This window comes from Diplodia corticola (genome assembly GCF_001883845.1).
Source record: "Diplodia corticola strain CBS 112549 chromosome Unknown scaffold5, whole genome shotgun sequence".
NCBI classification, from domain to species: Eukaryota; Fungi; Ascomycota; class Dothideomycetes; order Botryosphaeriales; family Botryosphaeriaceae; genus Diplodia; species Diplodia corticola.
This window is the reverse complement of record NW_017971484.1, coordinates 286,904-313,617: the sequence shown is the minus strand read 5'-3', so window position 1 is coordinate 313,617 and position 26,714 is coordinate 286,904. Positions and strand designations below refer to the sequence as shown.

General features: G+C 57.6%; 10 protein-coding genes across 10 annotated transcripts; 6 read left to right on the top strand and 4 right to left on the bottom strand.

Annotated features, from left to right (window-relative positions):
* Positions 1–613: 613 nt before the first annotated feature.
* Positions 614–1,940, bottom strand: BKCO1_5000103 (uncharacterized protein; the record flags this gene model as incomplete). Its single annotated transcript, XM_020276683.1, has 2 exons — positions 614–874; positions 936–1,940. 2 exons carry the CDS (start codon positions 1,938–1,940, stop codon positions 614–616), a joined length of 1,266 nt encoding a protein of 421 aa, XP_020134054.1.
* Positions 1,941–3,010: 1,070 nt separating this feature from the next.
* On the top strand, positions 3,011–4,200 carry BKCO1_5000102 (oxidation resistance protein 1; the record flags this gene model as incomplete). Its single annotated transcript, XM_020276682.1, has 3 exons — positions 3,011–3,553; positions 3,659–3,990; positions 4,059–4,200. The coding sequence occupies 3 exons, from the start codon at positions 3,011–3,013 to the stop codon at positions 4,198–4,200; spliced, it is 1,017 nt and encodes a 338-aa protein (XP_020134055.1).
* A 1,300-nt stretch (positions 4,201–5,500) lies between these two features.
* BKCO1_5000101 (thermophilic desulfurizing enzyme family protein) lies at positions 5,501–7,069 on the top strand (the record flags this gene model as incomplete). The annotated part of the gene is made up of 3 exons (XM_020276681.1): positions 5,501–5,829; positions 5,886–6,368; positions 6,436–7,069. 3 exons carry the CDS (start codon positions 5,501–5,503, stop codon positions 7,067–7,069), a joined length of 1,446 nt encoding a protein of 481 aa, XP_020134056.1.
* Positions 7,070–8,604: 1,535 nt separating this feature from the next.
* Positions 8,605–10,515, bottom strand: BKCO1_5000100 (uncharacterized protein; the record flags this gene model as incomplete). The annotated part of the gene is made up of 1 exon (XM_020276680.1): positions 8,605–10,515. One exon carries the CDS (start codon positions 10,513–10,515, stop codon positions 8,605–8,607), a length of 1,911 nt encoding a protein of 636 aa, XP_020134057.1.
* A 764-nt stretch (positions 10,516–11,279) lies between these two features.
* On the bottom strand, positions 11,280–11,874 carry BKCO1_500099 (prefoldin subunit 6; the record flags this gene model as incomplete). Its single annotated transcript, XM_020276925.1, has 5 exons — positions 11,280–11,333; positions 11,390–11,450; positions 11,511–11,635; positions 11,690–11,760; positions 11,814–11,874. 5 exons carry the CDS (start codon positions 11,872–11,874, stop codon positions 11,280–11,282), a joined length of 372 nt encoding a protein of 123 aa, XP_020134014.1.
* A 513-nt stretch (positions 11,875–12,387) lies between these two features.
* BKCO1_500098 (vacuolar protein sorting-associated protein 4) lies at positions 12,388–13,806 on the top strand (the record flags this gene model as incomplete). Its single annotated transcript, XM_020276924.1, has 3 exons — positions 12,388–13,022; positions 13,082–13,532; positions 13,585–13,806. 3 exons carry the CDS (start codon positions 12,388–12,390, stop codon positions 13,804–13,806), a joined length of 1,308 nt encoding a protein of 435 aa, XP_020134013.1.
* A 397-nt stretch (positions 13,807–14,203) lies between these two features.
* On the top strand, positions 14,204–16,036 carry BKCO1_500097 (prenylcysteine lyase; the record flags this gene model as incomplete). The annotated part of the gene is made up of 3 exons (XM_020276923.1): positions 14,204–14,333; positions 14,435–15,023; positions 15,082–16,036. 3 exons carry the CDS (start codon positions 14,204–14,206, stop codon positions 16,034–16,036), a joined length of 1,674 nt encoding a protein of 557 aa, XP_020134007.1.
* A 4,632-nt stretch (positions 16,037–20,668) lies between these two features.
* On the top strand, positions 20,669–22,233 carry BKCO1_500096 (uncharacterized protein; the record flags this gene model as incomplete). Its single annotated transcript, XM_020276922.1, has 3 exons — positions 20,669–20,757; positions 20,806–20,849; positions 20,900–22,233. The coding sequence occupies 3 exons, from the start codon at positions 20,669–20,671 to the stop codon at positions 22,231–22,233; spliced, it is 1,467 nt and encodes a 488-aa protein (XP_020134006.1).
* Positions 22,234–24,510: 2,277 nt separating this feature from the next.
* Positions 24,511–25,011, bottom strand: BKCO1_500095 (nadh dehydrogenase; the record flags this gene model as incomplete). Its single annotated transcript, XM_020276921.1, has 2 exons — positions 24,511–24,556; positions 24,701–25,011. 2 exons carry the CDS (start codon positions 25,009–25,011, stop codon positions 24,511–24,513), a joined length of 357 nt encoding a protein of 118 aa, XP_020134009.1.
* A 302-nt stretch (positions 25,012–25,313) lies between these two features.
* On the top strand, positions 25,314–26,657 carry BKCO1_500094 (trna m g methyltransferase domain containing protein; the record flags this gene model as incomplete). Its single annotated transcript, XM_020276920.1, has 1 exon — positions 25,314–26,657. One exon carries the CDS (start codon positions 25,314–25,316, stop codon positions 26,655–26,657), a length of 1,344 nt encoding a protein of 447 aa, XP_020134008.1.
* Between the last annotated feature and the right edge of the window lie 57 nt (positions 26,658–26,714).

Genomic DNA, 26,714 nt, shown 5'->3' with positions numbered 1-26,714 from the left:
TAAGCTACTTCTTCTATGCTCTTGCCGTCAAGATAGCCTGAGCTCCTTGGCGAACCCAGCTCTGCCCTCTCATATCTTCCTGCGGACATGCAATCCCTATCTCGGCCCCGTGCGCTTGGATCGCTGGGTGTCATCAACGCGGGAATAGAGGGGCGGAAACAACGGCATCCTCCATCGCTACAAGTGGTAGTGAATGCCCCACCAAAAGCAGGCTTTGATCAAATGGCCGGTGGCAAATGTGTCAGGAATACCGTATGTCTGGCTGCGGGGATCGATCGAGCCCCCGCGGATCGGAAGTGCTACCCGAAAGCAACGGATGATCATCACATCACCACATCATTGGTCCTGCCTGCACTACTGGAAGGGGGAAACAACAATGAAGCAGTTCTATGAGTTGTTGGAGGAGTCAAGCTAAACCCGAGCAATGGTCGTCCAAACCCCGAGCTAGCGCGAATATCTCGGGGGGTGACCTTGACACCATGCCAAGCATTACGAGATCTGACCCCCTATGGATTGACCTCGGCTTGCAAGCCTTTCAATCAAGCCAAGGGCAAGCACGAGGATTGGCTTGATTAATTCGGCTACCCCCCCATGCTTGCAAGCGCAATCCTAATCAATCGAGGGCCCTGGACCGTCCCTGAAACGAGATCTGGACGTTATTGAGCTGGGCGTTGGACAATAACCCGAGCGGTACTTCCAGTGGGACGATTCTGCTTGCGCTGTGATCCACCCATTCTTCGGCCTTGACTACCTTCAATGCCGGGTAATTCACGGTTTTGGCGTTAATGATATCTTCAAGCCAGCCGTAGTAGCACTCGGGCCAATGCGGATGGTTATCAATGGATATGCGGTGAGCGTCGGTACGGAAGATGATCTGAGCATGGTCAGATTCGAAAGTTTGCGTTGGATACCGTTCCAAAGCCAGCCAATCTCACCTCGAGCTCCTCAAGGGGTCTTGGCAGCATTGCTGAAATGCTCCTCTTCATTTGGTGCGGGCTAAAAAAGCACTCTGCTGGGATCCTGATCTTTCGGAGCTTGGAGAAGAGTGAAAAGTCCATGCCGGTCCCGTTGTGGTGATGCAGCCCGGTGAAGTGATCGAATGGCGCAACGCCAAGCACTGCAGATTTCCAGACCTCGTAGCCAATGACGACCATGTCGAGCTCCTCAATGCTCCCATGCCCGCTTGCCAGGGAAATTCCTGCACCTCGCGGGTCCAGCGACACATGGCAGTTATGGACCGTTGCTAACGGGCAAAAAGGAACGCAGCGATAATCTGTCCGAGCCGCCAGGCCCTGCCTGGGAATGCTAATTCTGAGCTTTTTCACCCCGTTCGCAATGGTCAAGAGCCCAGCTATCTGATGATAAGTGAGAGAGCATTGGGCCAAGTCCAGGTGCGGCAAAGGTTCCTGGCGCCGAGAGTGCTGGCAATTCGCATGGCGACTGGTGTGTGCAGTTATCAATGGGTCGTCATGATATGACGTTACAAGCTTGGCGACGATTGATTCCATTTCCGGCCGAATGATGAGTTCGATCAGGTTTCCCAAGGGCAGGGCAATGTTTTCCATCTTCAAGTGAGTAAGCTTTGGGAAACGTTCGAGTGCGCGACCCAGTTCATTTTGTTGCTGAAGGCCAAATGCTTGCAGCGAGCCCGGGCTTGTTTCCAGATGCAGTGATGTCAACTCGATCAAGGCTGCGTCTTGGATGATGCGCAAAACAAAAGGGTAGCCGGGTCGACCGCGATACTTCTTGAGAATGCCGGTGATGGTCAGTGTTCTGACCTTGGAAGCAAGGTGGCGGCATCTAGTCTCAGACCATCTGCGGCCTCCTCCACCCAGGTCTGTATAAAGACGTTTGAGACGATTAAACCCAGGTCTCCTATCGGTCACTAATCTAAGTTCGATATCGCGGTATTCGGCCGTGGTGGCAGCTTCGTTCAACATTCTGCTGATTTCGACGGGCGAACAACACGCGCTCGGCTGGTCCGACGTCTTGTTGGCGGAATGCAATCTTACATACCAAGTGAGGATGTTTCGGAGAACCGTCGGCGGAAAAAGGCCCGGAAAAGGGCGCAGCGTTGGTGATGGGGAAAATGTCTTGGTTTCATCTCCCGAGTTTTCGCTAGGCTCGGTGCGAGTCGACGTGGGTTCCTGTGGCATGAAGTCATCCGGCAGGCTCTTCGTTTCAGCCGATGTTTCCGGCTGAGCCCCCGGGAGCAAGTCCGATTCCGATAGAGCCTTCGGCCGCATGGCTGTTGTTTGCGAGCTAAAAGAAAGGATAGAGCTGAATACGGATAGCGAACAGAGAATGAGTACCGTAGTAGCGATACTAGGCGATGGTTGAAATTGGTGACGGAGTGTTGCAGTCGAGGTTCGTACAGCTTCATGAGCCGGCGTGCTTTCAGACCTGGGAAGGAGCATCCCCGTCAAAGGGCCACGGCCAATTCTGGCGAGAGCGACCACTTCTGCTTGGCCATCTCACATGCAACCCCTTTCCCCCTCCGCAGCTCTTCGGGCTGGCACTGTTTTACACGAGGAAAACCCGTGTCTGTTGTAATAATGCATATTGAAACAGCTGTAGCATCTTGGGCGGTTCTTTACGTAACGGTGTGCAGGTGCCCAGAAAAGGCAATCTCGGGTTGGCGTGGAGTGGTGAGAGTGAAGGATCAAGTCAAGCGAGCATCGCGGCGGCTAATGGCGGCAGTGCATGGACGAGCTGTGGAGCAACAGACGGAATGCCCAAGGAAATCGAAGTCAGCCTTACGTCGTCGGTGGCTGGAAGCTTAGACCACATTCTGCTTGGCCTATGAAACTTGATCGCAATCAACACATCAGCTCACCCTCTTCGCCCGTCCGCCTGCGCCCACGCCTCCACGCTCGTTCCTGGCCGGCCACGAAGGAGCCACACCAGCACGCGACACCCACCCCCCACCGATTGACCAATCCTTGCCCACGCCCGCCCGCCGCCCGTCTTCCTTCCGTCTTCCTTCCGTCTTCCTTCCCCGCAGCAGCACATGTCGGCCTACGCCCCCATCTCGTCCTCGGACGCGGGTGGGCCAGCAGCGGACCGCCCCTCGCACCAGAACGCCCGCTCGCGCTCCTCCAACAACACCAACCGCTACTCGGCCAGCTCCTTCTTCAGCTACCCCGTCTCGCGCACCGTCTCCGGCCTGTTGCGCCGCATCTCGACCGAGCCGTCGTCATCGAACGACCTCGCATCCTCCATGGGCGGCCTGAAACCCAACACCAGCAGCGTGCCCGGCGTGTACACGCCGCCGCGCCGCCACGCCTCGCCCTTCCAGCCGCCGCCCTTGTCGCCCCTGAACCTGGACGGCTGGAAGCCCGGCACCGCCGACCGCTCGAAGCTGCTGTCGCGCCAGCTGGCCGAGGAGATCCGGCTGCTGATCCCGCCGCGCCTGCAGCTGGTCGAGGACTGGAAGCTCGCCTACAGCCTGGAGCAGGACGGCGTCAGCCTGGCGACCCTGTACAAGAATTGCGAGGACCTGCGCGGGAAGCGCGGCGGTTACGTCTTGGTCGTGCGAGACGGCGGTGGCGGGGTAAGTGGGACACCTCTTTTCCCGTCTCTCAACCCACCCCCGCCTCGTCCGACACCACCACCGGCAGTGCTCCGACTGTGCAGCTGACGACTTGACCGCGATTAGATCTTCGGCGCATACCTGACCGACGCTCCGCACCCGAATCCGCATTTCTTCGGCACCGGCGAGTGCTTCCTGTGGCGCGCCCACGTCCTGCCGGGGCTGCCCAGTCTCGCCAACCTCCCGCCGCCGCCCTCGGCCGACACCACAAACGCGCAGCGCATGACGACAATAGCGCAGCCGAAGCATCACCTCAGCCCGCCGAACTCGAACGCGCCGAGCAACGGCGGCAGCGGCGCCAGCACCCCCGAGCGCATCCGCTTCAAGGCTTTCCCATACAGCGGCGTCAACGACTACATGTTATTCTGCGAGCAGGGCTTCTTGAGCGTAGGCGGAGGGTGAGTTGCTGCCTTGGCCGACCCCTCTGTGTGGTATTGCCCACTGCTGACGCGTGCCGCAATAAAAGTGACGGCCACTACGGCCTCTGGCTCGACGACAACCTCGAGAACGGCATCTCCAGCTCCTGTCCCACATTCGGCAACGAGCCTCTCAGCGACGAGGGCGAGAAGTTCGACGTTTTGGGAGTAGAGCTGTGGTTTATTGGCTGAGAGCGACGCCCAGCAAAAGCCAGCTCTTTCGAATTCAATGACGATGAAGCATGCATGGCACAGCTCCGTCATAATCAGCGATATGGGGAGGATGATGCACTTTCTTTCGCAACTGCATTGCTTTTCTTTCCTGGGGAAATTTGCATATTCGGCGCCAGGGATGATTGGAAAGTAGGGGAAGCCCACCCCCCTCCCACTCCTTCAATCACGGATTCAAGGCGTTTGTCGGACGGCGGGGATACATTCGAAGTTTCTAGGACGACGTAGGATACCATTGGCACAGCATTGCCTTACTGTTTTCGGCTTTTTGTTTAGATTCGCCCCTACCACCTTGCCGAGTCAATCTGAGTGAACTCCACTGTTCATTGATCAATTAGAGGTGTGAGCAAAGAACGCACTAGGGTCTGTCGAGAGGCCTTTTTTCTTTTTCTGGAGCATTGAGATGTTTCGTGGGGCTGATTCTGCGGGAATCGTCAGAAGGGGTGGGTATAAGTACGGAGGCATCTGATTCGCTACCTGGCTGGCGCACTATTAGATTCATCACCCATCGATTGGCAAAAATGGCGTGGTATGGTGAAATTTCAAGCCATCACTCGAAGTATCTTGTTTCTAGACATGGTACTTCGGAAGCATTGTCTGTGGCTCAAGACGGATCAATGACTAGAAATACTCAGCTGGCTCGATTTTACGCGGACAAAGATGGCCATGTCAACACACCCAAGGCAGGAGCAATTACGAGCCAGCGGGAGCGCCGAAGTTATGGAGGTGCAGCAGCTTACTTAACCAGGCAAATCACGTGGCGAGCACGACACCGTTTCTGATGTCAGGAACGGCTGAGATTGCGACATCCAAACGCGCACAACGTCTCGCCCGCAAGCTCCCGATTGACCGACCGCTCCCCGCGGTGGGGCTTATCACAAAGCAGGAGTCAGGGCGGGGAGCTGCTGCAACGCGCACTTGACGCCGCGCAGATCGCTTTGCACACCCCCGCTTCGCGATGCTTGGGCGGAATCGCGACATTCTGTCTGGCTACGCCCATGCAAGCTCCGCTGCTGTCATGCATCTTGTTTCCCTCCGGACCCGCAGCCCCGGGTAGTTATAGCTGGCCTACCTGCCTGCCTGCAGCTTTCCCTGTCCTCTTTTTTTCTTCCCCTCCCCCGCTCCGCTCAATCGTCTCGCTCGTCAACTTGTTGTATTTTCCCCTCCACCAGCCATTGACTCTCAATCGGTCGCCAATTGAGTTTCCCACGCCTCCCCGCCTTATACCTTGCCGTTTTTCCTGCTTGATACCCTCGCAACAATGGCCACCATCATCAACGGCCACAGCACCCACGGCGGGGGCATCCCCCCTCCCGCCACCGACCCGGCCATCTACGAAGAATACCGGTTCAAATGGTCCGTCCTGCCCTCGTCGGCCGACGAGTGGCTCGACCGCGCCGCCGACGTCAAAGAGGTGCTCGCGCGGGACGCCGCGAAGCGCGACCGCGAGAACAAGACGCCGCGGGCCGAGATTGCGCTGCTGAAGCATTCGGGGCTGCTGAAGGTGTTGGGGCCGCGGCAGTACGGGGGTGGAGGCCAGCCGTGGGCGGTGGGATATAAGGCTGTCAGGGAGGTTGCGAAGGGAGATGGGTGAGTGGGCGTGGTCTTTCTTTTTTTTTTTTTTCTGTGCTGACGTTGGTGGACAGATCGATTGGCATGCTGCTGGGCTATCATCTCCTCTGGAGCACGACGGCGAATGTGGTGGGCACGGCGGAGCAGGCCGAGGCGCTGCAGGAGTACATCGTTGGGAACAACCTGTTCCTCGGCGGCGCCGTCAACCCGCGCGACAACGACCTGAAGGTGACGTCCGAGGGCGACACGCTCGTGTGGAACGGGTTCAAGAACTTCAACACCGGCGGCGTCATCTCCGACCTCACCGTCCTCGAGGGCGTGCTCGAGGGCGCCCCGGCCGGCGAGGACCACATCTTCACCGTCGTCCGCACAGAGCAGCCCGGCATCCAGTTCGCGTACAACTGGGACAACATCGGCCTGCGCCTGACCGAGTCGGGCAGCGTCCGCATCGACAACGTCGTCGTGCCGTGGTCGGACGCCCTGGGCTGGGACGCCAGCACGAGGAAGCCAAACCCGAACGTCCTGGGCATCCCATACGCCACATTACTCCTACCAACGTACGTCCCCCCCCAACTCCCACACACAGGAGAACCCGCAAACCCTAACCACGATTTACAAACACAGCATCCAACTCATCTTCTCCAACTTCTACCTCGGCATCGCGCAGGGCGCCCTCGACGCCGCCGCCGCCTACACGCGCAAATCCACGCGCGCCTGGCCGTACGTCACGGGCGGCACGCGCAGCGACGCCAAGGACACGCCGCTCGACGAGTTCTACGTGCTCGAGCGCTACGGCCACTTCCACGCGCGCCTCGCCGCCGCCGACGCCCTCGCCGACCGCGCCGGCCACGCCGCCTCCAAGCTCTACGCCGCCTACAACCACCACGGCCACCGCGACACGGACACGCACATCGACGTCGCCTTGCCCCACGACAGCAGCGCCGAAACCCTCACCCGCATCGACGTCGCCCACCAGCACCGCACCGACAACCGTCCCCGCCTCACCGCCCGCCAGCGCGGCGAGTTCGCGGAACTCGTCGCCGCCGTCAAGGTCGTCACCACCGACGTCGGGCTCGAGGTGACGAGCGGCGTGTTTGAAGTCACGGGCAGCCGCGCGACGGCGGCGGGCGTGGGGCTCGATCGCTTCTGGCGCGACGTCCGCACCCACTCGCTGCACGACCCCGTCGCGTACAAGCGCCGCGAGCTGGGCCGCTGGGTGCTGCTGGATGAGGTGCCGGAGGTTACGTGGTATACGTGATTTTTTTTCTTTTGGGGAAGGGTGGGTGGGGACGGATGGCGGATGACGGGTGGGGGACGGTGGACGGCGGACGGCGGAAGGCGGTTGGGTGGGTAGTTAAATAGGCTTTGGGTAACTGGGAATTGCGTTCGGGATGCCGTGAACTGAGATGATTTTTCCCCGGTCGTTGAACGCGGTGCGGCTAGCTGTTGCTGTTTATACCCGATTTGTTAGTAGCTCACTGGTGAGACTCGAGACGGTGGTTTTCCACACAGCAGATATAGCTAGCACGTTGAGGGCAGACGAAGGCAATTACCCGATTGTACATATACGTATAGCTCCGTCCAGCAAGGACAATCGTCCACAGTGTAACGTCCTGCGCCGCGACGTACCCGTGGTACCGTGGCTTCTTGCTGCTGTCATAGCGTCGTGTGGCCTCGGACGTAGAATACAAAAACGGGGGGATCGTTGAACATTTGGTCCACAGGGACGCCGCTTTTGAGAGGGCTGGGCGTGACTGATGAACGATGCTGTCCGGTGCACGGATCAAGCGGGTAACCTTCTTCGTCGTTTCAGCTCAGTGCTAGAGCCATCAAGATATCAGTCTCTAACAAAGGCCACGCTGACGTCCAAAGTCTTGGGGGAGACCACACTTGCCAGTCAGGTGGCGATTCGTGTCGGGAGACTGGCGCTGCTCCTCCCTACATTGCGGGAAAGGCAGGTTTGAAACTCTCCAAGATACTTGTTTGCCGGTGCCCACTGCAACGCAAGGCGGTTTGATATGGGATTTTTAATATCGTTGAAATCCTGTTGGAAAAGTTCTGAGACATGGGGGGGATTTCGGCCACAAGGCATTCCAGAGTATCGCGCCGACGGCGTTCCATTTGTAATTGAAGAGCAAGTTCGTTGCTGCCGCCTTTTCTTCATATTCGTTTACTAGCGATCCGGTCTCTAATGGCTTGACACTAAAAGGTTCAATGGTAGGCTTACGTCAAGGTCAGTTCTGTGACGAAATAGCTTGAATCGACGTCCCTCAGGCAGAGCATAAGTGTTACATTTCCCCGTTCCAATCGGCGGCCACACAGTGCTGCGGAACAAACTGCCTTCCGAGCACGAGGTAAATGTTTGGGTATAGACGCCTTCTTCAACTATCGATGTGAATGACGCGCAGCATCTCCACCAAATACTCGGACCTATCACTGCAAACGCAACGCAAAGCACCAGAGGTCAACTTGTGTGAGAACGAATGAGCACAGCGGCGTTATTCCCTATGTAGCTACCAACACTACACCTATCCACACCCCCTTATAGGCAGTTAGTGGGAGTTCAATATCCCATTCTAGATCGGCTCAATAGGACACAAGACTTCAAGCGTCGTAATACAGCAGCGCCCAGTGGCCCTTACGCACTCGATCGTGAAAACAGCAGCGTCACGCGGGAAGTCCCGCACATGTCCCCAAATACTACGCAGACGGTTCTTCGCCCTCGTTCGCCAGGGTAGCAGAGGAGGGGGTGCCTAGACCTCGGCATCTTGGTTAGCCTTGAAATATTGACGCTTAGGGACTTCGACGTCTTGAGGCTTGGGGTCTTGGGCAAGCCTTGGATTTGGGGAATTTAGTGGAACTAGGAGTGGACACTGATACCTGTTGGGCGCCAGCCTTGACTTCATCCTCGGTGGCCGTCTGGACTTCATCCTCGGTGGCCGTCTGGATTTCATCCTCGGTGGCCGTCTGGATTTCATCCTCGGTGGCCGTCTGGGGTTCACCCTCGGCGCCAGTCTGGGCTACGCCCTCGGTGGCCGTCTGGGCTTCACCTTCGGCGCCAGCCTGGGATTCAACCTCAGTGGCCGTCTGGAATTCACCTTCGGTGGCTGTCCGGGATTCATCCTCGGTGGCCGTCTGAGCTTCACCCTCGGTGGCCGTCTGGTACTCACTTCCGGTGGACGTCTGGGATTCACTGTCGGCGGCCGTCTCGGGATTGATGCCGTTGACCATCTGGGATCCACCGTCGGCGGCCGTCTCGGGTCCCGACTCAGATGGTGGATACCAAATGAGTTCAGGCATCTCAAAGCCACCGTCGCTGCCCCCGCGTATTATACCCTCATTCCAATTCTCCTCATTCATGCGAGACCGGCGAGACTTGCGGCGGTACCAGCGGCACCACGCGGCATAGGAAGGGGTGTCGGGTGGGGTTTCGATACGGTCCTCGAGGCAGCCGAGGGAGTAGGCACGATGTTGGCTCACAGCCCCAGGGGGTGGATACGCAGTAGTAGGTGAGGGGGTCCCGAGACCACTATCCCTTTTCCATTTGGGTCCACTGTCCCTAGCCTGTTTCGATATATTCCCCGGGGGTTGATACACGGTAGGTCGGAGGATGTCGTCGAGTCCTCTCGTGTCAAAACAAACCGTGATGGTTTCGCTGTCGGGGCCGTGAGTCAAATGGTCTTCGCCGATGTCGACGTTGAATGCATAGAATTGCGGGAACCTGGTATTGTCTGTGTTGTTATTGTCCCGAGGCGGTTCGCTGTTGAGCTCCGAAAAATCGAGAGACGGACTCAGCCGTGTATTCGGACTATCGGTCCAAGGAAGACTGGCATTATCAGTGAGTGGTCGTGAGTTCGCCTGTTCTGGGCTTTCGGGTAATGGTATATTCGCCGGGTCAGGGCTCCCCCACTCGGAGCTTTCTTGTTCTGGGCTTTCGGGTAATGGTATATTCGCCGGGCCAGGGCTCTCTGGCAATGATGAATTCACCAGTTTTGGGCTCCCCCACTCGGAGCCTTCTTGTTCTGGGTTTTCTGGCGATGATTCTTCTGCTGATGAGGGTTCGGGTAGCGGCGAGCTGTCTGATTCTGGAATTTCTGGCAATGGTATACTCGCTAGTTCTGGGGTTTTTGGTGGTGATGAGTTCAGCAGTCTTGGGCTTTCTGATTCTGAGCTTTCTTGTTCTGGGCTTTCTGACGATGATTCTTCTGCTGATGAAGGTTGAGGTAGCGGCGAGCCTTCTGATTCTGAGATTTCTGGTGAGTGAAGGTCTGGTAGCACTCCGATGTCTAGCAACTGCAATGGAAAATCTGGTGGCGGGAGTTCTGGGATCTCTAGTAGTGGCGGGCCCATGTCCAGCGGTGGCAGCGGCGGGATTTCTAGTAGCGGCGAACCTAAGTCCAGCGGTGGCAGCGGCGTGGTTTCCGGGAGTTGCATTGCTGGCGATGGAAACCTTGGCAGCGTCGAGATTTCTGGTAGCAGCGGTCCTGTTAGGCGTGGGATTTCTCCTAGCACTGGGTGTACTGCTGGCACCGCGCTCGGTGGCTCAAGATTTGCTGGCTCGGCATTTGCTGGTTTACGAGTTTCTGGCTTAGGCTTTGCTGGCGCTGGGTCCGCTGCTCTTGAACTGCCCATGGCTGGGATGGGTTTCCTCGTCTCGTCAGGTTTGGCGCCATCCTTCCCGATACTACTTCCCAGGGGTTCCATGGTTACTGAAGTTAAGATTGCAGCGAGTTCTGCGTGTGGGATGAACGAAGACGTTGGGGGAAAAAAGAAAGTCGACAGCAGCTGGTCGTGGGATGGTATGAAGACTAAAGTGCAAAAGAATGGAGACGGTAGCAGCTATGGCTACTTGCTCAATGAAGATTTGGGGTAGCAATTGGAACCGGTAACGATGATGTAGAAGAGGTGGGAGCACGACGAAGAGTTGAGAGAAGCTTGTCGAGAAGCTTTCCAACTCAGGTAGGCACAAAGCACCCAGAGCGTCCTTCCTAGTGGGAAAGCTGCTGCGCCTTCAAGCTTGTCGAAGGTTGGAAGCGGCCACCGCCGCCCAAAGCGAGGGCGAACGCCGCAAATCGAGTCGACCATGCATCAAGAGAACGCAGGAAGGAGGGCTGTCAAGGCGATATCAGGGTGATGGTTGCCATTATGGATCACCTGGTTGGAAAGACTGTGGAAAGGGTGATTTTCAATTAATGTGGTATCAGTGTCGATCCGTAAAGGCCCCCAAGGCTGATGGTTCCGACACTTCTGAAGGAGCATTTGAAACTGCCGACTTCGTCCTTCAAGAACCTCTTATTCGGCTTTCAGCAGACACGGTGTGGTGCTTAGCCTTTACTCGGCGTCGTGCGTACGGCTGCGTGCCCCATTTCTGCTACCAACATGTGCCCTCATACCCGGTCTGCTTTCACTGAAATCAGTACCTGATTGGTGCCATTGGTGGGTGTGGCCTTCATTCGTTAAGAGCCATCTCATGCGGCGGCAGGCTGCTGCAGCTGCTGCATCTCAGTCTGCAGAGTGATAATCTATGCATACATTGTCAGCACTCGGCCCCAGCGCGCGATATGCTAGGCAGACCAACCTCGATCTTCTTCTTTTCACTGCGCTCCTGAATTTCGCTGATTTGTCCCTCGATGCGCTTTCTGCAGTCATTGTGAGTTCGGCCAGTTGTGAAGTGTGCGGCACTGTGATGGGAAGCTCACATCTCCTTCTCAATAAATTCCAGGCGCCCAACCACAGCAAGGACAGCCTCGGACTTGTCCTGCTTCAGTAGCACGGGCCCCACAAGCTTGTAGATGTTGGCATCGTCGGCGATCTTCTCAAACTCCTGGTAACGCGGGTGAGATCGGGGTCGGTGAGGGAATTATGAAGAAGGGCGAACCTGTTGAACGCCCTTGTTCTCCTGCTGCTGCGACTCGAGCTTCTGGCGACCATCGACCGTGCTCTGCAGTTCTGCGACAGGCGTTAGCATGTGCAGTAGAAAATGAAGGGTGGGTTCGGCGCACCGCCCTGGAGCTTCTGGTACTCGTCGGTCAGATCCTGTAGCTTCTTCTGCTGCTCCGCCATCTCCGCAGGTGGTGTCAGGTGCGATTGAAGGGATGCGTGCGGTGGGAGGGGGATTGGCGGGCGGTGGTGAGGGAGAGAGCCTGGGGTCTTGGCATTCGCGGGGCGGCAGTGGGTGACATCGGCGGCCTTGGTGGGTGCGTGCCTCTGCGTCCGCTCGCCGCCCCAGCTCAAAGCGCAACAACTCTACCCGCCCCTCGCCCCATCTGTGCCCTTGCGCGTCGCCGCCGGTAATTTTTTGCTTGCGTCTTCTCTGGGGCCATAGCTGACGTTCCCAGGCGTATCCTTCCCAGCACCTGCGCTCCAGCTCTGCCTCGATCGCTGCCATAGCAACCACCCGCTGATCGCTCTGTAAACGCCGACATCTGCTGCACCAACCTGCAGACACGAGAGCCTCAACGACCGCGGACACAGCACAGTTATCCTATCAACCCCGGTCGCATTTGGTGCCACGCAGTCAGCGACATCGGAAGCGCAACCCACTCGTAAACGCCGAACCGACTTCACGAGCTCACAATGAGCGGCACCGATTTCCTCGGCCGCGCTATCGACGTGGTCAAAAAGGCAATCGACAAGGACACCAACGGCGACTATGAAAGTGCCTACCAGATGTACTACCAGGCTCTCGAGCTGTTCATGCTGGCGCTGAAGTGGGAAAAGAATGCAAAGTCGAAGGAGATGATCCGCGCCAAGGTGGGCGAGTACATGGAACGCGCCGAAAAGCTCAAGAACCACCTTGCCGAGAATGACACCAACAACCAAAAGAAACCCGGCGCGATAGGCGCCAACGGCAAGGTCGCTGGTGGCAGTGGGAAGGGCCAGGGTGGGGACGACGAGGAAGACGCCGACTCCAAGAAGCTGCGCGGTGCGCTCGCTGGCGCCATCCTGTCGGAAAAACCGAACGTCAGATGGGAAGATGTTGCTGGCCTGGACCAGGCCAAGGAGGCGCTGAAGGAGGCGGTGATATTACCCATCAAGTTCCCCCACCTGTTCACGGGCAAGAGGCAGCCGTGGAAAGGTATCTTGATGTATGGCCCACCCGGTACTGGTAAGAGTTACTTGGCCAAGGCAGTCGCCACCGAGGCGAATAGCACTTTCTTCAGCGTCAGCAGCAGTGATCTGGTCTCGAAATGGATGGGCGAGAGTGAACGGTAAGGCCAGATTGCCAAAATTCCCCTCCCTTTACAGTTCAATTCTAATCCATGCATAGTCTGGTCAAGCAATTGTTCAACATGGCAAGAGAGAACAAGCCGTCAATCATCTTCATTGATGAGATTGACGCGCTGTGCGGTCCTCGCGGGGAGGGTGAGTCGGAGGCATCGAGACGCATCAAGACCGAACTCCTGGTGCAAATGGATGGTGTTGGCAAGGACTCGAAGGGCGTCCTGATCCTTGGCGCAACAAATATTCCGTGGCAGCTCGACGCGGCCATCCGGAGACGTTTCCAGAGACGTGTCCATATCAGCTTGCCCGATCTTCCTGCACGAATGAAGATGTTCGAGCTTGCAGTCGGCACCACGCCGTGCCAGCTGAAGCCTGAAGACTTCAGGGAGCTTGGCAGACTGAGCGAGGGATACTCCGGTAGCGACATCAGCATCGCCGTGCAAGATGCGCTGATGCAGCCAGTGCGGAAGATCCAGACGGCAACGCACTACAAGAAGGTACGCAGGTGCACCCGACCCCGCGAGGTTCTCTTACTGACTTCTTCATCAGGTTGTGGTGGACGGTCAGGACAAGCTCACCCCTTGCTCGCCGGGCGACGCTGGGGCAATGGAGATGCAGTGGACTGATGTTGAGTCTGACCAGCTGCTGGAGCCTCCGCTCATGCTGAAGGACTTCATCAAGGCGATCAAGAGCTCAAGACCCACTGTCAGCGGGGAAGACCTCACGAGAAATGCGGACTGGACCAAGGAGTTCGGTAGTGAGGGCAACTAAGAGAAGGCAGCGGCGAGAGTCTGCATAGTTTTTATTTCGCGTACATAGCGGTTTGGTGGACACAGGCGTTTATACTGTATCCGCAGAGAGCATGATATACCTGTCTTCGACGTATGCAGCAGAAATGCACGGGCCAAACACGAGTCAGGATGCGGACCCTTGCTTGCTTGCTGGTCGCCTCCGCCGCATGTTCCGCATCCTGTCCCCTCTTGTTCTCACCTGATCATCCGCTATTTAAGCTGGCGGTCGCACTGTAGGCTGCAGTGCAATGTCCATCTGCGAAGTCCGGGGATTCCCAGATTGATCCCTCGATAGTTTGTCTCGAACACAAAGCGCACGTCAGCTTCCTTCGAGCTCCGCGTCAACCCCGGAAGCTAGCTCCAACAGCAACGACACCATGTTGCGCAACTTGGCATTACTGGCAGCCTCCTGCCTATTCGCTCATCACGCAAGCTGCCACGATGCAAGCAGCCCTCAGGATCATCTCTCCGCCGCCAGCGTCCCTGCCAAAAGGGTCGCCATCATAGGTACGCAGGCAGCAGCTCAGCTCCCCGCTTGCCCGCATCAAGCTCCCATCCACGTCGAGCCATGCATCGCATGACGGCTGACGGTTGACATCCTGACACAGGCGCTGGCGCCGGCGGATCATCCGCTGCCTACCATCTGTCCGGGTACGCATCAGCGGCCGGCATCGCGACCAACATCACCGTCTTCGAGCGGGCGCCCTACATCGGCGGGCGCTCGACCACCGTGCACGCGTACGATGTGCCCTCCATGCCCGTCGAGCTCGGCGCGAGCATCTTCGTCCAAGTAAACCAGATTCTCGTGGACGCGGCGGCGCGCTTCAACCTGTCGTCCGACGGCCTCGGCGATGCAATCGCCGTCGAAGGGGAGGATGACGACGACAAAGGGCGCGACTTGCTGGGCGTGTGGGACGGACACCAGTTCGTGCTTACCACCCCGGATGACATGGGCTGGTGGGACAAGGCCAAGATGCTGTGGAAGTACGGGCTCGCACCGATTCGCACCATGCAGTTGATGAAGAAGACGGTCGGTGCCTTCCTGAACATGTACGATGCCCCGCATTTCCCGTGGACGTCCATCTCAGAAATAGCACACGAGCTGGGCCTGGTGGACGCATCCGCAGCGACGGGAGCCGAGTTCTTGAGGAAGAACGGGATCGGGGAAGCCTTTGCGCACGATGTGGTGCAGGCAAGGTAAGCCTCAACTCTCGACATGCCAGAAGCCAAAACAGCCAACCAAACGCCCCCACAGCACCCGCGTAAACTACGCCCAAAACCTCGCCCTCGTCAACGGCCTCATCTCCATGGTCTGCATGGCCACCGACGGCGCCATGAGCATCGACGGCGGCAACTGGCAAATCTTCGCCGCCATGGCCACCGCCGCAACCCACGACATCCGGCTCAACACGACCGTCTCCGCCCTCGCCAAGCAAGCCGACGGCACCTACCTGCTCACCCCCTCGACCGCAACCACCGGCGCCGCCGCCGCCCCGGAAGCCTTCGACGAAGTCATCCTCGCCGCCCCCTACCAATTCGCCAACATCACCTTCACGCCGCACCCCCCCAAGCACGTCCCGGACGCCATCCCCTACGTCCGCCTGCACGTCACCCTCTTCGCGTCGCCGCACCGCCTCTCCCCCGCCGCCTTCAACCTCGCCCCCGGCACGCCCGTCCCGCGCGTCGTCCTCACGACGCTGGGCGCCGACGACGCGCCCGGCACCAGCCCCGACGACAACCGCTCGCGCGCCGGCGCCGCGGGCTTCTTCTCCATCTCGACGCTGCGCACCGTGCGCCACCCGCGCACCGCGCGCCGCGAGCACCTCTACAAGATCTTCTCGCCCGCCCCCGTCTCCGGCGCTTTCCTCGCCAAGATCCTCGGCGTGCGGACGGAGTTTGACGACGGCGAGAGCGACGTGGGGGAGGATGCGGCGGGCCGCAGGGGCTCCGTGACGTGGGTGTATCGGAAGGTGTGGGATAGCTATCCGTATGAGTGGCCGCGGGTGACGTTTGAAGAGGTGCGGTTGGATGAGGGGTTGTGGTATACGAGTGGGATTGAGGGGCTGATTAGCACGATGGAGACGAGCGCGCTGGCGGGGAAGAACGTCGCGAGGTTGGTTGTTGATGGGTGGGTTGGCCGTGGTGAGGAAACGGGTGGTCGAGGAGGTGTCGGGAAGGAGGGCGACGAGGAGGGGGTGAAGGAGCTTTGAGATGGATGTAGCTACTGGGTGGAAGCATGGCATCGATTGGTTGGGGAGTGGTTTGGTTCGCGATACTGATGAGGGCGGGAAACATGGTTTTCTGTGCAGCGATTGTTTTGGGAGGTAGATCACGTAGCGTACGCACTATATACTTTGTCGTTCTTTCTACGCTTCTTTCACGAGACCAACACCATTGCATGTCAACCCTCGCCAAGCCGTCAGAAATGGGAATACTACTACCCCCATTCGACTCCTCCCTTCCTCCAACGTCAGCCCTACCCATATTGAACCCTTCCCCACTGACTCGCCTACCGAGCAATAGAAACATCGAACCAGTTTTCCTTCGTATTCGCCAATCGTCCCATCGCCTGTTTCTTCCAACATCACCTCGTGACAACATTCCTTCTGTCAACTTTTTTGTCTTCCCTCCGCTTCGGCGTCGCCGCGCCTCGCCACGCCACCACATCGATTAATAACGCATCTGATCGAGCATTGCCTCGTGTCGCTTCGAGGCTGTGTCTCGCTATGCCGCGGCACGCCGCGTCCGTCCGCTTGTTTTTGTCTTCATCTATTTGCCACAAGAAATACTGGATCGGATCAGACTGAATCAGACAGGATCAGCTCAGGCTGAATCAGACAGGACCCAGTGATGCGTATTGTGCAGCAGCGTTGACCCTGACGGCTGAGATCTTTCTTACTCTTTGTCGGAGCGTAGGTATATTATTGTACTCCACATGGTCGCCTTGTATAATTTGTTGTCTGGGATGAAGTGTACAATAGGTGGGGAGGTGGATCGTGCATACCGCTTATGAACGGTGAACCTAGGTATGTAGCTGAAACGAACGCGGTCGATGTGATGAACGGATGGGGGAATGTGGGGTGGTAGTGCAGAAAGAAGGAGAGGTGAGAGGACAGTGCACTTAGCACAATCGATCGAGTGAACGCCCGGTCTCTCTACCTCTCCTCTTCGCCCTCGATTCTTCCGTGCGGGTAGTCTCGGCGCTTGTCGTCGTCCACGTTCTTGAGAACTATTGAGTCAGGTAGTGCATTGCAACCCTGCAACATCTTCGGCCGAAACCAAGAGTGAGGAACAAGGGAGAAGCAACAAGCCAAGCACAAGCCAAGTCAGAGAAGTGCGCACCCTGCGGACTTTTCCTTGAAGCCAGCGAGTCGTGGGGTATTTAGCATGTTATATAGATCAAACGCGTGGCTGTACATGCCAGCCACAGGACCCTTTCTCGCCGCCTGTAGCCGAGATCAATGAGCACGTTATGTACGAAGAACGGTCAGCAGCAAAGGGGAGCTGGAAAGAAGGCGGGTGGGCGGGGAATCTGCTGCGGAGAAATGGTGAAACAACGGGATTTCTCATAACCAGTCTATGACGATTCTCCGCCGAAAAAGGAGGTTGCTGGTGGGAAATGGTGCTTCTTGATTCTTCTGTCTCTGCATTACTCCGGGAAAACCGCTGCGCATCACTGATAGTTTTCTCTTCTCCACAGTGCAGATGAAGGTGGGAGGGGGAAAAGCTGTAGTGAAATAATGCGTGAACGTAAGAAGGCAAGGTGTTTTTTTTAGTGAGGATGATCCCGCTGCACGCTAGGTTAATGCGGTAGGGCGTCATCCGTCGGTTGTCGGCAACTGATCCTCTTCGGCAACCTAGGGAGAAAACCACGGACGCGCAAGCTAAAATAACTGGGAACCGGCTTCGTCGGCTTGTGCGCACGTTTCCTGTACTATGCATGTATTGTGTACGTGGGTAGCTCGTTGGGGGTAGAGCGAACAAGAAACTCGCCTAGGTAGAACCTTAAAAGTTTTCCGGGGGAGACAATGGTGTGATGTCTGCCGGTGTCGGACCGTAAAAGTTGATGGTGCAGTGGGACTGGAGGAAAAGAGGAGGGGGATGATTTTTGATGTGTTCGTGCGTACAGTAATACTTACGCGTCGTCCCTCCCGCGCGCCAGTGGTCGCGGAAGTGATTAGTAGATGTGCAAGACCTGCCGGACGCGGGATGGCTCGCGCAAGCCACCCGCCGACTTGGCCCGGCGCGTTCCAGCTGAAGCGTCTTGGCAAGATCGAGGGAGCGCTGTGGCTGTGAAGCCTGCTATTCTGTGTTGCTCTTCTGTTGTTCAAGTGAGGGGTCTACATATACAAATCACTCGGCCATTGATCCTTAGGCATACAAAGGAGCGTCGCATTGTCAGCATCTTGAGAATTGCTTCTTCTAGCAACTGCTACGCCGCAGAACAGACACAACTGTCTCACATTATTCGCGGCGAAGCATCCAGGTTCTAGAAGCACGCCTTGGCGCGGATTGTTTCGGCAACTGGCCATGATCTTTTTAGCCATCGAATTGCCGCACGGGATTTTTCCGGAACCCGGTGATGCATCGAGCCCTGTCGAGAAGGCGTTCCAGATTATTGAGAATGGAAGGTGCCGGTCCGATAGAGGGTCTGTGAAGTGTGAAGTATTTTGGAATATGGACGAGATGGGCAGGAGATGGTTCGACATATGGGAGGATCCGATAAGGATCTCGGCCACTTCCAGAGCGTCATTGGCGGCCGTTAAGTGCCAGGCGGCAAAAGACGCCATGTGATGAGAAGGCAGACGGAAATGCAAATTGTGGCTGCGGCAGATTGAGGGATTTGGGGAGGATTTCGTTACCGAGACAGGTGCTGTGCCTTGCAGGATGCAGGGCCGTTGGTCGCTGTGCCGCCAAAGGGGCTTCGGCAGTGGTGGGATCTGGCTCGAATCCTCTCGGTGTGGCTTTCTGCAGAAGACTCCAGGTGCGGAAGCTGCGTTGCATATCTCACAGCTTCGAAAGGGACGGATCAGATGTCGCAAGCCGGGGCCCGAAGCACATGGCCGTCGTCACACTGTGGCCCCATACTTTCTCGTCATCACACCCCATTGATCCGCAGCTCACGGTGATATTCCGCTGTGGGGGAGGGGGGCCAAAGAAACGCGCGACTTCGAGAGAGACGGCGTGACCGCTCGGGACAGCAACTGCACACGGCGGCCATCGGCGACCAACCGTGGCACAACGAGCAGCAAGTACGGCCGAGGACGAGCGAAGATGGTCCGCTCGGATGGGCCCCTTTTGGTCGTGTGAAGGCGGACTCGTCACAAGCCGGAAAGGCGTTGAGAGAAGAAGCCCACGTGGTGGCAGACGCGGCGGGCGCATTGAAAGGGCCGGCAACGGAAGATGGCGGAGCGGAACCACAGCAGATTTGTTGTCCAAGCGCGAAGGAAGCGGGCCGGGGTAGGCAGTTAATTGGGGCAGGAGCCGCGGTGGAAGGAATTGGCTGCAGCGACGCGGCTTCAGTTGCGGCGCGGCTGAGGGTGGCGCGTAGGCGTCTCCGGGGCCGGAGCTCGAATTTTTTCTAAGTGGCCATGTGCGAGATCAAGTGCGGCTGGGGCGATCGGCAGCGCTGCCGTCACGGTCGGCCGGGCGGATTGCGGGCAGCTGTTGACCGGCGGCGGCGATCGACGAGGCGGGTTGTGCAGTGTGCTGGACTCGCCGGCCGCGCAGACAGTTGTGGGCAGGGTTGCAATGGTGTTGGAACGGTGCCGGAGACAAGCACGGCAAGTCGTCGGCGGGCTCGGGGAATGACTCGCTTAGGGCAGGCGCAAATCAGTGATGCGCATCGCCTGCCACGTTTTGCAGCTCGACCCGGCAACGCGTCGGCCTCAACCTCTCCACGGCTTAGCCTGTCGCTGCGCGCCATCGCCCAGGCCCACCTCTCGACCCATGTCTGCGCCTCATCACCGCAAAGACCGCTTGATAGGGCAGCCTCCAAGATGGTGACACGCCCTCCGCGGCCAATGACGCCCCCGCGCCGCCTGGTCCTCAGGGACCATCCGCGCCAGCCCACCGGTACGCCAGGGACGGCCTTTACATATTGTCAGCTGCGGCGCCGCATTGCTTGCGTTGTTTCTCTGCCCCGACGTCGTCCGGCTCCCGTCCTGCTGCAAGCGTCCGTCTCACCAAAGGAGCCATGCTGTGTTGCCAGGCATCAGCCGCCCCTCGTGTACCACACCATCTCACTACCATTGTTGCACCAGCATAAGCTTCCAACCCCGAGTCAGCATTCTCTTGTCCGGCTTCACCGCGTCTTGTCTCCGGCCGCTCTCGTCATCCAGTGAGTATGTGCGCCGTGGATCCCTATAGCCAACACATCTTTTCCGCTTCCGGCACAGCGCCTCAACTCACTGTCCAATCCCGTCTTTTCTCTGTGCTCGAATATTGATTTTCGTTCCGTGACACCTTTCTGGCGATTGCGGAAAAGACCCACACCACTCATCATCATCATTGCCCGACGGGGAGCACGAACTTACGCCGCACAGCTTTGCAGTCATCCAGCGCCCTGTGCCTTCCTGTGCCCGACGCTCGCTCCGCTCTCTCCGCTCTCTCCGCTCTTTGCACCAGACCTCAGCTCTGCGAGCCCTACCTTTGGCCTGCGCCAGTCGATTCGCGTTCCGCCGCTCATTTATCTTTCCCGCCTCCCGTTCCCGTCGCCGCTCTTCGCGCCGCCCAGTCCAAGCTTCTCGACTTGAATGCGGAGGTAGACCCCAGACTCCGCTTAGTCCCGCCCTTGGACCTGTTCGTTCAAGCCGCTCTCGCCTGGCGAGCTTGGCCTCACAATGGCGAACGGAGACCCCAGCCACGAGGAAGTGCTCGTTGAGAGCATCATCTTTTACGTTTTCGCCCTTCTGCTCTTCATTGGCAGGCTGTAAGTACATTTGCTTCCGATACTCGACTAGTATCTGACTAGGCCCAGCTGGTCGAGAACAATCACTGCAGGCTCCATCAAGAGCATTTCTTGTAAGTTCTTCCAGTCCAACAAAGGCAATCGCCTGCTGACTCCATCATAGCCGATGACTTTGTTATGATCGTGACGTTCCTTTTCTACACTGCACTGATAGTGCTCCTTAATTTCAACGTCCGATTCGCCAGCAATCTCATGCACCCTTCGGAGCTAGCTGGTGTTCTCGCCGATCCCGCGCAGGTCAAGAGTCGAATCTTTGGCAGCAAGATCACACTCGCCGTAGAACAGTGCATGATCCACGCGCAGTGGGGCACCAAGGCCAGCCTTCTCATCCTCTACCACAAAATGACCCAAGGGCTGCGCGAGAACCTCTTCAACAAGATATGCGCCGCATACGTGCTTCTCGGCTACATCATCATCCAAATCACCTTTTTCGGCGTCTGGTGTCGCCCCTTCAACCAGTACTGGGCCATCAACCCAGACAACGAACAGTGCGCCAACTACGGCAACTACTGCATCATGATCCTAGTCTTCAACACCACCTCGGACCTGCTGCTCATGTGGGTGCCCATCCCGCTGATCTGGAAGGCCCAGATGAAGCGCAAGAAGAAGATCATGCTCTGCGCCGTCTTCTCGCTCGGCATCTTCAACGTCATCGCCGCCGTGCTCAACAAGACGTACAACTGGATCCTCCCCGGCTCCCACGTCTACATGATCTGGTACGTGCGCGAGAGCAGCACCGGCATCTACGTCGCCAACGCCACCTGCTGCTGGCCGCTCTTCCGCAAGATCGTCTCCGCCACCGGCCTCGGCGGCTCGTGGACCAACTCCATCTCCCACGGCAAGGGCCCGGACAAGTACATGTACGACGAATACGGCCACAAGACGGCCTTGGACGGCGGCGCGGGCACGGGAGGAGGGAGGTCGTCGAACAGAAAGAGCACGCTCCGCTCCTCGCAGCACTTCAGCAAGCTGCGGTCCGTTCGCGACCGCACCATGCACAGCCTGCACTCCAACAGCACGCACATCGGCGGCGGGCTGACGGCTCACGACGGCACCATCCGCCGTGGAAGCGCGGATGGTGGTGGCGGTGGCGGTCGCGACGTCAACGGCAGCCAGGAGGCGATCAACAGCAGCTATGGCGAGCACACCTCCAGCATGCCGCTCGAGATCTGGCGCCAGGTCGACTACGACATCGAGTCCGGCCTGCCCCGCACCCCGAGCATGTACGCCGAGGACAACAAGTACAACGCCGAGGCGAAGGGGGGCGACATCGTCATGGGGCTGAGGAACGATGTCGTGACGACGACGGTGACGGAGGTGAGGGGCGGTAGGGCGGCGAGGGGGCATGTTGGGAGGAAGGAGAGTGAGGGCAGTTCGAGTGGGGGGAGTGCGGAGGATGGGAGGAGTGGGAGCGCGAGCCGTGCGTCGAGTAGATGAGGGACTAGGCATAGGTCCAAGGGATTCTCTTTGGTTTCTTTTTTTTTTTTACTTTTTTCTTATCTTTGGTTGGAGCGATATGACATGGACGTCTTTCAAAGGTGGGGAAAAGTGGTATGGAAGGCAGGAGGAGGTGGACAGGCAAGGATATTACTTACGATACCCAGGAACTATACTTAGAAACTTATTTTTCTTTATTCTATCGCTGCTGCTCTACCTTTGGAACTTCGTGTGAAATGAGAACCGTATTCCCTCCCCCTGTCCGAGTGCTTCAGTGTCTATGCCCGCCCGACCTTCCAAGGTTCAAAAGCGCACGGCGAAAAGGATTGCCACCCTAATACACATGTCGTTGAGATCCTTGCACATACTTACGTATTCATTATTGTACCCTGGCTATGTCTCTCCAGATCCAAATGATCCGGATCGTATTATTCCCCGACCCAGACACTCGGGATCTCGCGCTTAATTCGTGTCTTGGGACCACACCCCTGTCGCAGATCATGCAATGCTGGGTTTCCTCCGCACCGCGCCCGTTGGCGGGTTCTGGCTACATACAGGGGGAGTGTCTTTTTCTTTCTTACTTCTCTTTGATTTTATGACATGCCTGCCTGATCAGTTTTTCTTTCCCCTTTGGTTGTTCAGGGATCACCTTGGGCAGTGCGTTTATCAAGAGTGGCTTGAGGTGATCAAGCTATTTTGAGCTTTTGACTCGGCTTTAGTTGACATTCGCTGTCTGTTCTGCACACGAGAGTGTGCATACTGGGGAGGTAAGGGTGCAAATGGCAGCAAAGTGAGTATTGATTTGTGACAAAGGCTGGGCTGTTTAAGCAGCAAGAATATGTATGCAAGTTCACATCATGCACGATTTTGATTTTCACATATCGACATTGCTCATACTTTCTTGTTCCGCTTGATGTCGCAGCATCCTCTTCGCTTGTGAGATTGAGTTCATGGTGTTGGACTGATTGCCTATCTTTTGTTTCTGGTCCTTTCGCATTTGAGCGTTGCCATACAATTGCCTTCTCATGGCCTGTTCGTCCTTTTGGTTTCATCCAGCATGATGGTTGAACCTTGTGGTGTCTTTCGAAGTCACACTTCATATTCATTAGCAGGGTCCTCCAGCCGCTTGCGTGCGTATGCTGGATGACGTCCATTCGTCACATGCGCATTGGCATATCAAGCAGGCACCCGCGTATCCGCCTTCCCTCCAGCTGGCATATGCGCTCATGTGGATGGTGTTGCACAGTGCTCCTGCCTCTCCAAAATCGCACATGACACTTCTGAGCATTCGCAGGTGAGCACGAGGGGTCTCTCGCAGCCATGTGGCTTCCATTCGGGCCACCGCGACTCCTGTTCTCGCTCAATTCGGCCAGCACGAGGCAATGAAGGACACCCACGCGGACCACCCTGCATCTAAGGGTCTTCACATGGCTGCAAAATCTTCATTCAACCGCCCAAACCAGTCAGTACCTTGCAGTCGCTCCTCCCACGAGGTGTGGCCACCCCAGCAGAGGACCCGTGCCGCTGCCCGGGGTCGATTCCTCTGCCCAGACATATAAACCTCCCCACTCCTCGACCCAACACCTCTTTTTCTTCTTCAGCTCTCTTTGCCTTTTGGCTTAGATCAAGTGTAGTATCTGTTCTTTTTAGTTTAATCTCTAGAACGTCCCTACGGGGACATTTCTTTTGATTAAACTAGTTTTTGGAAACTGGTTTGGTGGCCGCTGGGCTCCGCCTAATGTCACTGACCACAGTGTCGCCTGTATTGCACTGTCTCGGGCTGATGCGAACTTTCTCTTTTTTTTTTTTCGTTGTGTTCACTTCACCTTGCGTGGAGACACGAGGAAGAAACGGCTTCTCGCTTGAGGGAAGATGAAGCCGAGTTCACTGCGAGGGCAAGAGTGGGGAGAACAGCTGTGAGCTTTGACAGACAATCCGATGTCCGCTGTTCATCTGCTTCAATCATGTGTGTGCAAACCTGAGGAATGAGCTCGGTGTCGTAGCACCGCGGGTAAAGCATTAGAGCTCGATGCGCAGGGACCTTGTGATAGGAAAATGGCACAGGACAATGCTCCTGGTCGCTGACATGCAAGAGCCCTCAATGGTTCAGAATCCCTTTCTTTGAAGGGGGCAATCCTTGTCCGGCGGGCTATCACCCACTCGGATATGTACACCCCACCGCGTAATCCATTTCCTTCAATTCCACCATCCCAATTCCACCACTTCCTCCATCAATCAATCGCAACTGAAAGCCGCCTTTCCTCCACCGCCGCAAATCTAGTTGACCTCCCTAGGCGTAGGGGCGAAGTGCGGCCGCACGAACCTACAACAACCATCAAAGTCAGCATTCCACCACCAAAATCTCGACGTCGTCCTCCTCCTACAACCCCAATCCCTCCTCCTCCTCCTCCTCCTCCTCCCTCGCTTCCGCCCCTGCCCCCCAACATCAAAAAGGTAAACCACGCACCTATCGCTATTGTACACCTTGGTCTCGGCGCCCAGCAGCTCCTTCTCGCGGGCCTGGTTCGCGAGGTGGCGGCGGACCTGGTCGCGGTCCTCCTCGGCCTGCAGCAGCGGGATCAGGTGGATGCGGGCCCACATCTTCTCGCGCGCCAGCTCGTTGTGCTCGCGGATGCCCTGGCCCACGCGCCAGAAGCCGTACGCCATGACGCCGCCCATGACGGCGAGGTACGCCGCGGGCCGGAAGCCGCGCGCCGGCAGGTTGCGCTTGTACTGCACGGGCTGGTACCCGCCCGTCGGCGGCATGTCCTGCGGCATTGTGGGGGTTGGTGGGGGGAGGACGGCTTGCGGGGGGGGATTGGTGTTCGTGCGGCTTCGTTGCCTGGGGTGTGCGGTCGGTTGGGTGGTTGGTTGGTTGTGTGGTCGCGGTTGGTGTGATGGCGGTTGCCCGTGGGTAATGCGGATTGCCGGCGTCGTGAGAGGTTGGCCGAAGCTTGGTCGGGTGAAGTTCGGGAGGGCTGGAGCACGGTCAGTCTGTAACTTTTTGGGGCCGGACGTCACATCCCCGCCGCGAAAAAACAGTCAACCACGACGAAAAATTCGTGCTTGCGACGACGACAATGGCCGACGACGAGAGACCCGCGAAGATGCAGAAGAGGCAGCACAGCCCGCAGACTGAGGACGCCGCTTTCGCCGAAACTACCCAGCCCGCCGCCGCCAATGGCTCAGCAGACAACACCACCACAACTGCCGCGCAGCCTGACGCCGCGCAGAACGTCGCCTCGAACGACAACACCGACGCCATGAGTGTCGACGACAACAACGACAACGCCGGCGACAACGGCGAAGCTTCGACCGCCACCGCCGTCACCACCACCACCGACCAACCCGCCAAACCCGGCCCACCACCCGGCATGACCAAGTCCGCATGGAAAAAGCAGAAGCGACAGGCCGAATGGGAAGCCGGGCGCGACGCGCGCAAGGCGCAGCGCAAGGAGAAAAACAAAGCACGCAAAGAGCGCAAGCGGCAAGCCTACCACGCCGGCAACGAAGGCGGCGGCGGCGGCATCGACGTCGCCGCCCTCGACCACCCGCACCGCCACCAGCGCGAGCTGCAGGACCAGCTCCGCAGCCAGAAGGCCGTCCAGCTCCCCATCACGTTCGTCTTCGACTGCAGCTTCGACGAGCTCATGATGGACAAGGAGATGAAGAGCTTGGGCCAGCAGATCACGAGGTGCTACTCGGACAATCGCAACGCGGCGTACCGGGCGCATTTGTGCATCTCGAGCTTCGGCGGGAACTTGAAGGAGAGGTTTGATGGGCTGCTGAATGGGCATTATAAGTCTTGGAAGGGGTTCAGGGCGTTTGAGGAGGATTTCGTCGAGGTCGCGGAGAAGGCGAAGGGGTGGATGGGGGATCTGAGGGAGGGTGGTCGTTTGGCTGGGACGTTGGCCGAGATTGCGGATCGCGAAAAGAAGGGGGAGAAGGCTGCGGAAGAACGTGATGATAGACGGGGCGAGGTCGTGTACCTCTCGTCTGAAGGAACGGAGACCCTCCACGAGCTGAAACCGTACAGCACCTACATCATTGGTGGGCTGGTGGACAAGAACAGGTACAAGGGCATCTGCCACAAACGTGCCACCGAGCGAGGCATCAAGACCGCCAAGCTGCCCATCGGAGAATTCCTGCAGATGAACAGCCGCAGTGTGTTGGCGACGAATCACGTCAATGAGATTATGCTGCAGTGGCTTGCTTGCGGCGATTGGGGAGAAGCTTTCATGAAGGTCATTCCGAAGCGGAAGGGAGGCCAGCTGAAGAGTACGGGCGAAGAGGATGACGAGGACAACGACCATGACAATGCAGATGTCGAGACAGCAGAAAAGGCTGAGGCATCGAACGATACCCATGCGGAGTCAGGCTCCAGTGCAGATGCAGCTGAGGCCACAGAAGCCAAGGCCGAATAATATTCGAGCTAGCAAGCTACACTGTAAAAATTATCACATCGACAGGCATGATTCGTA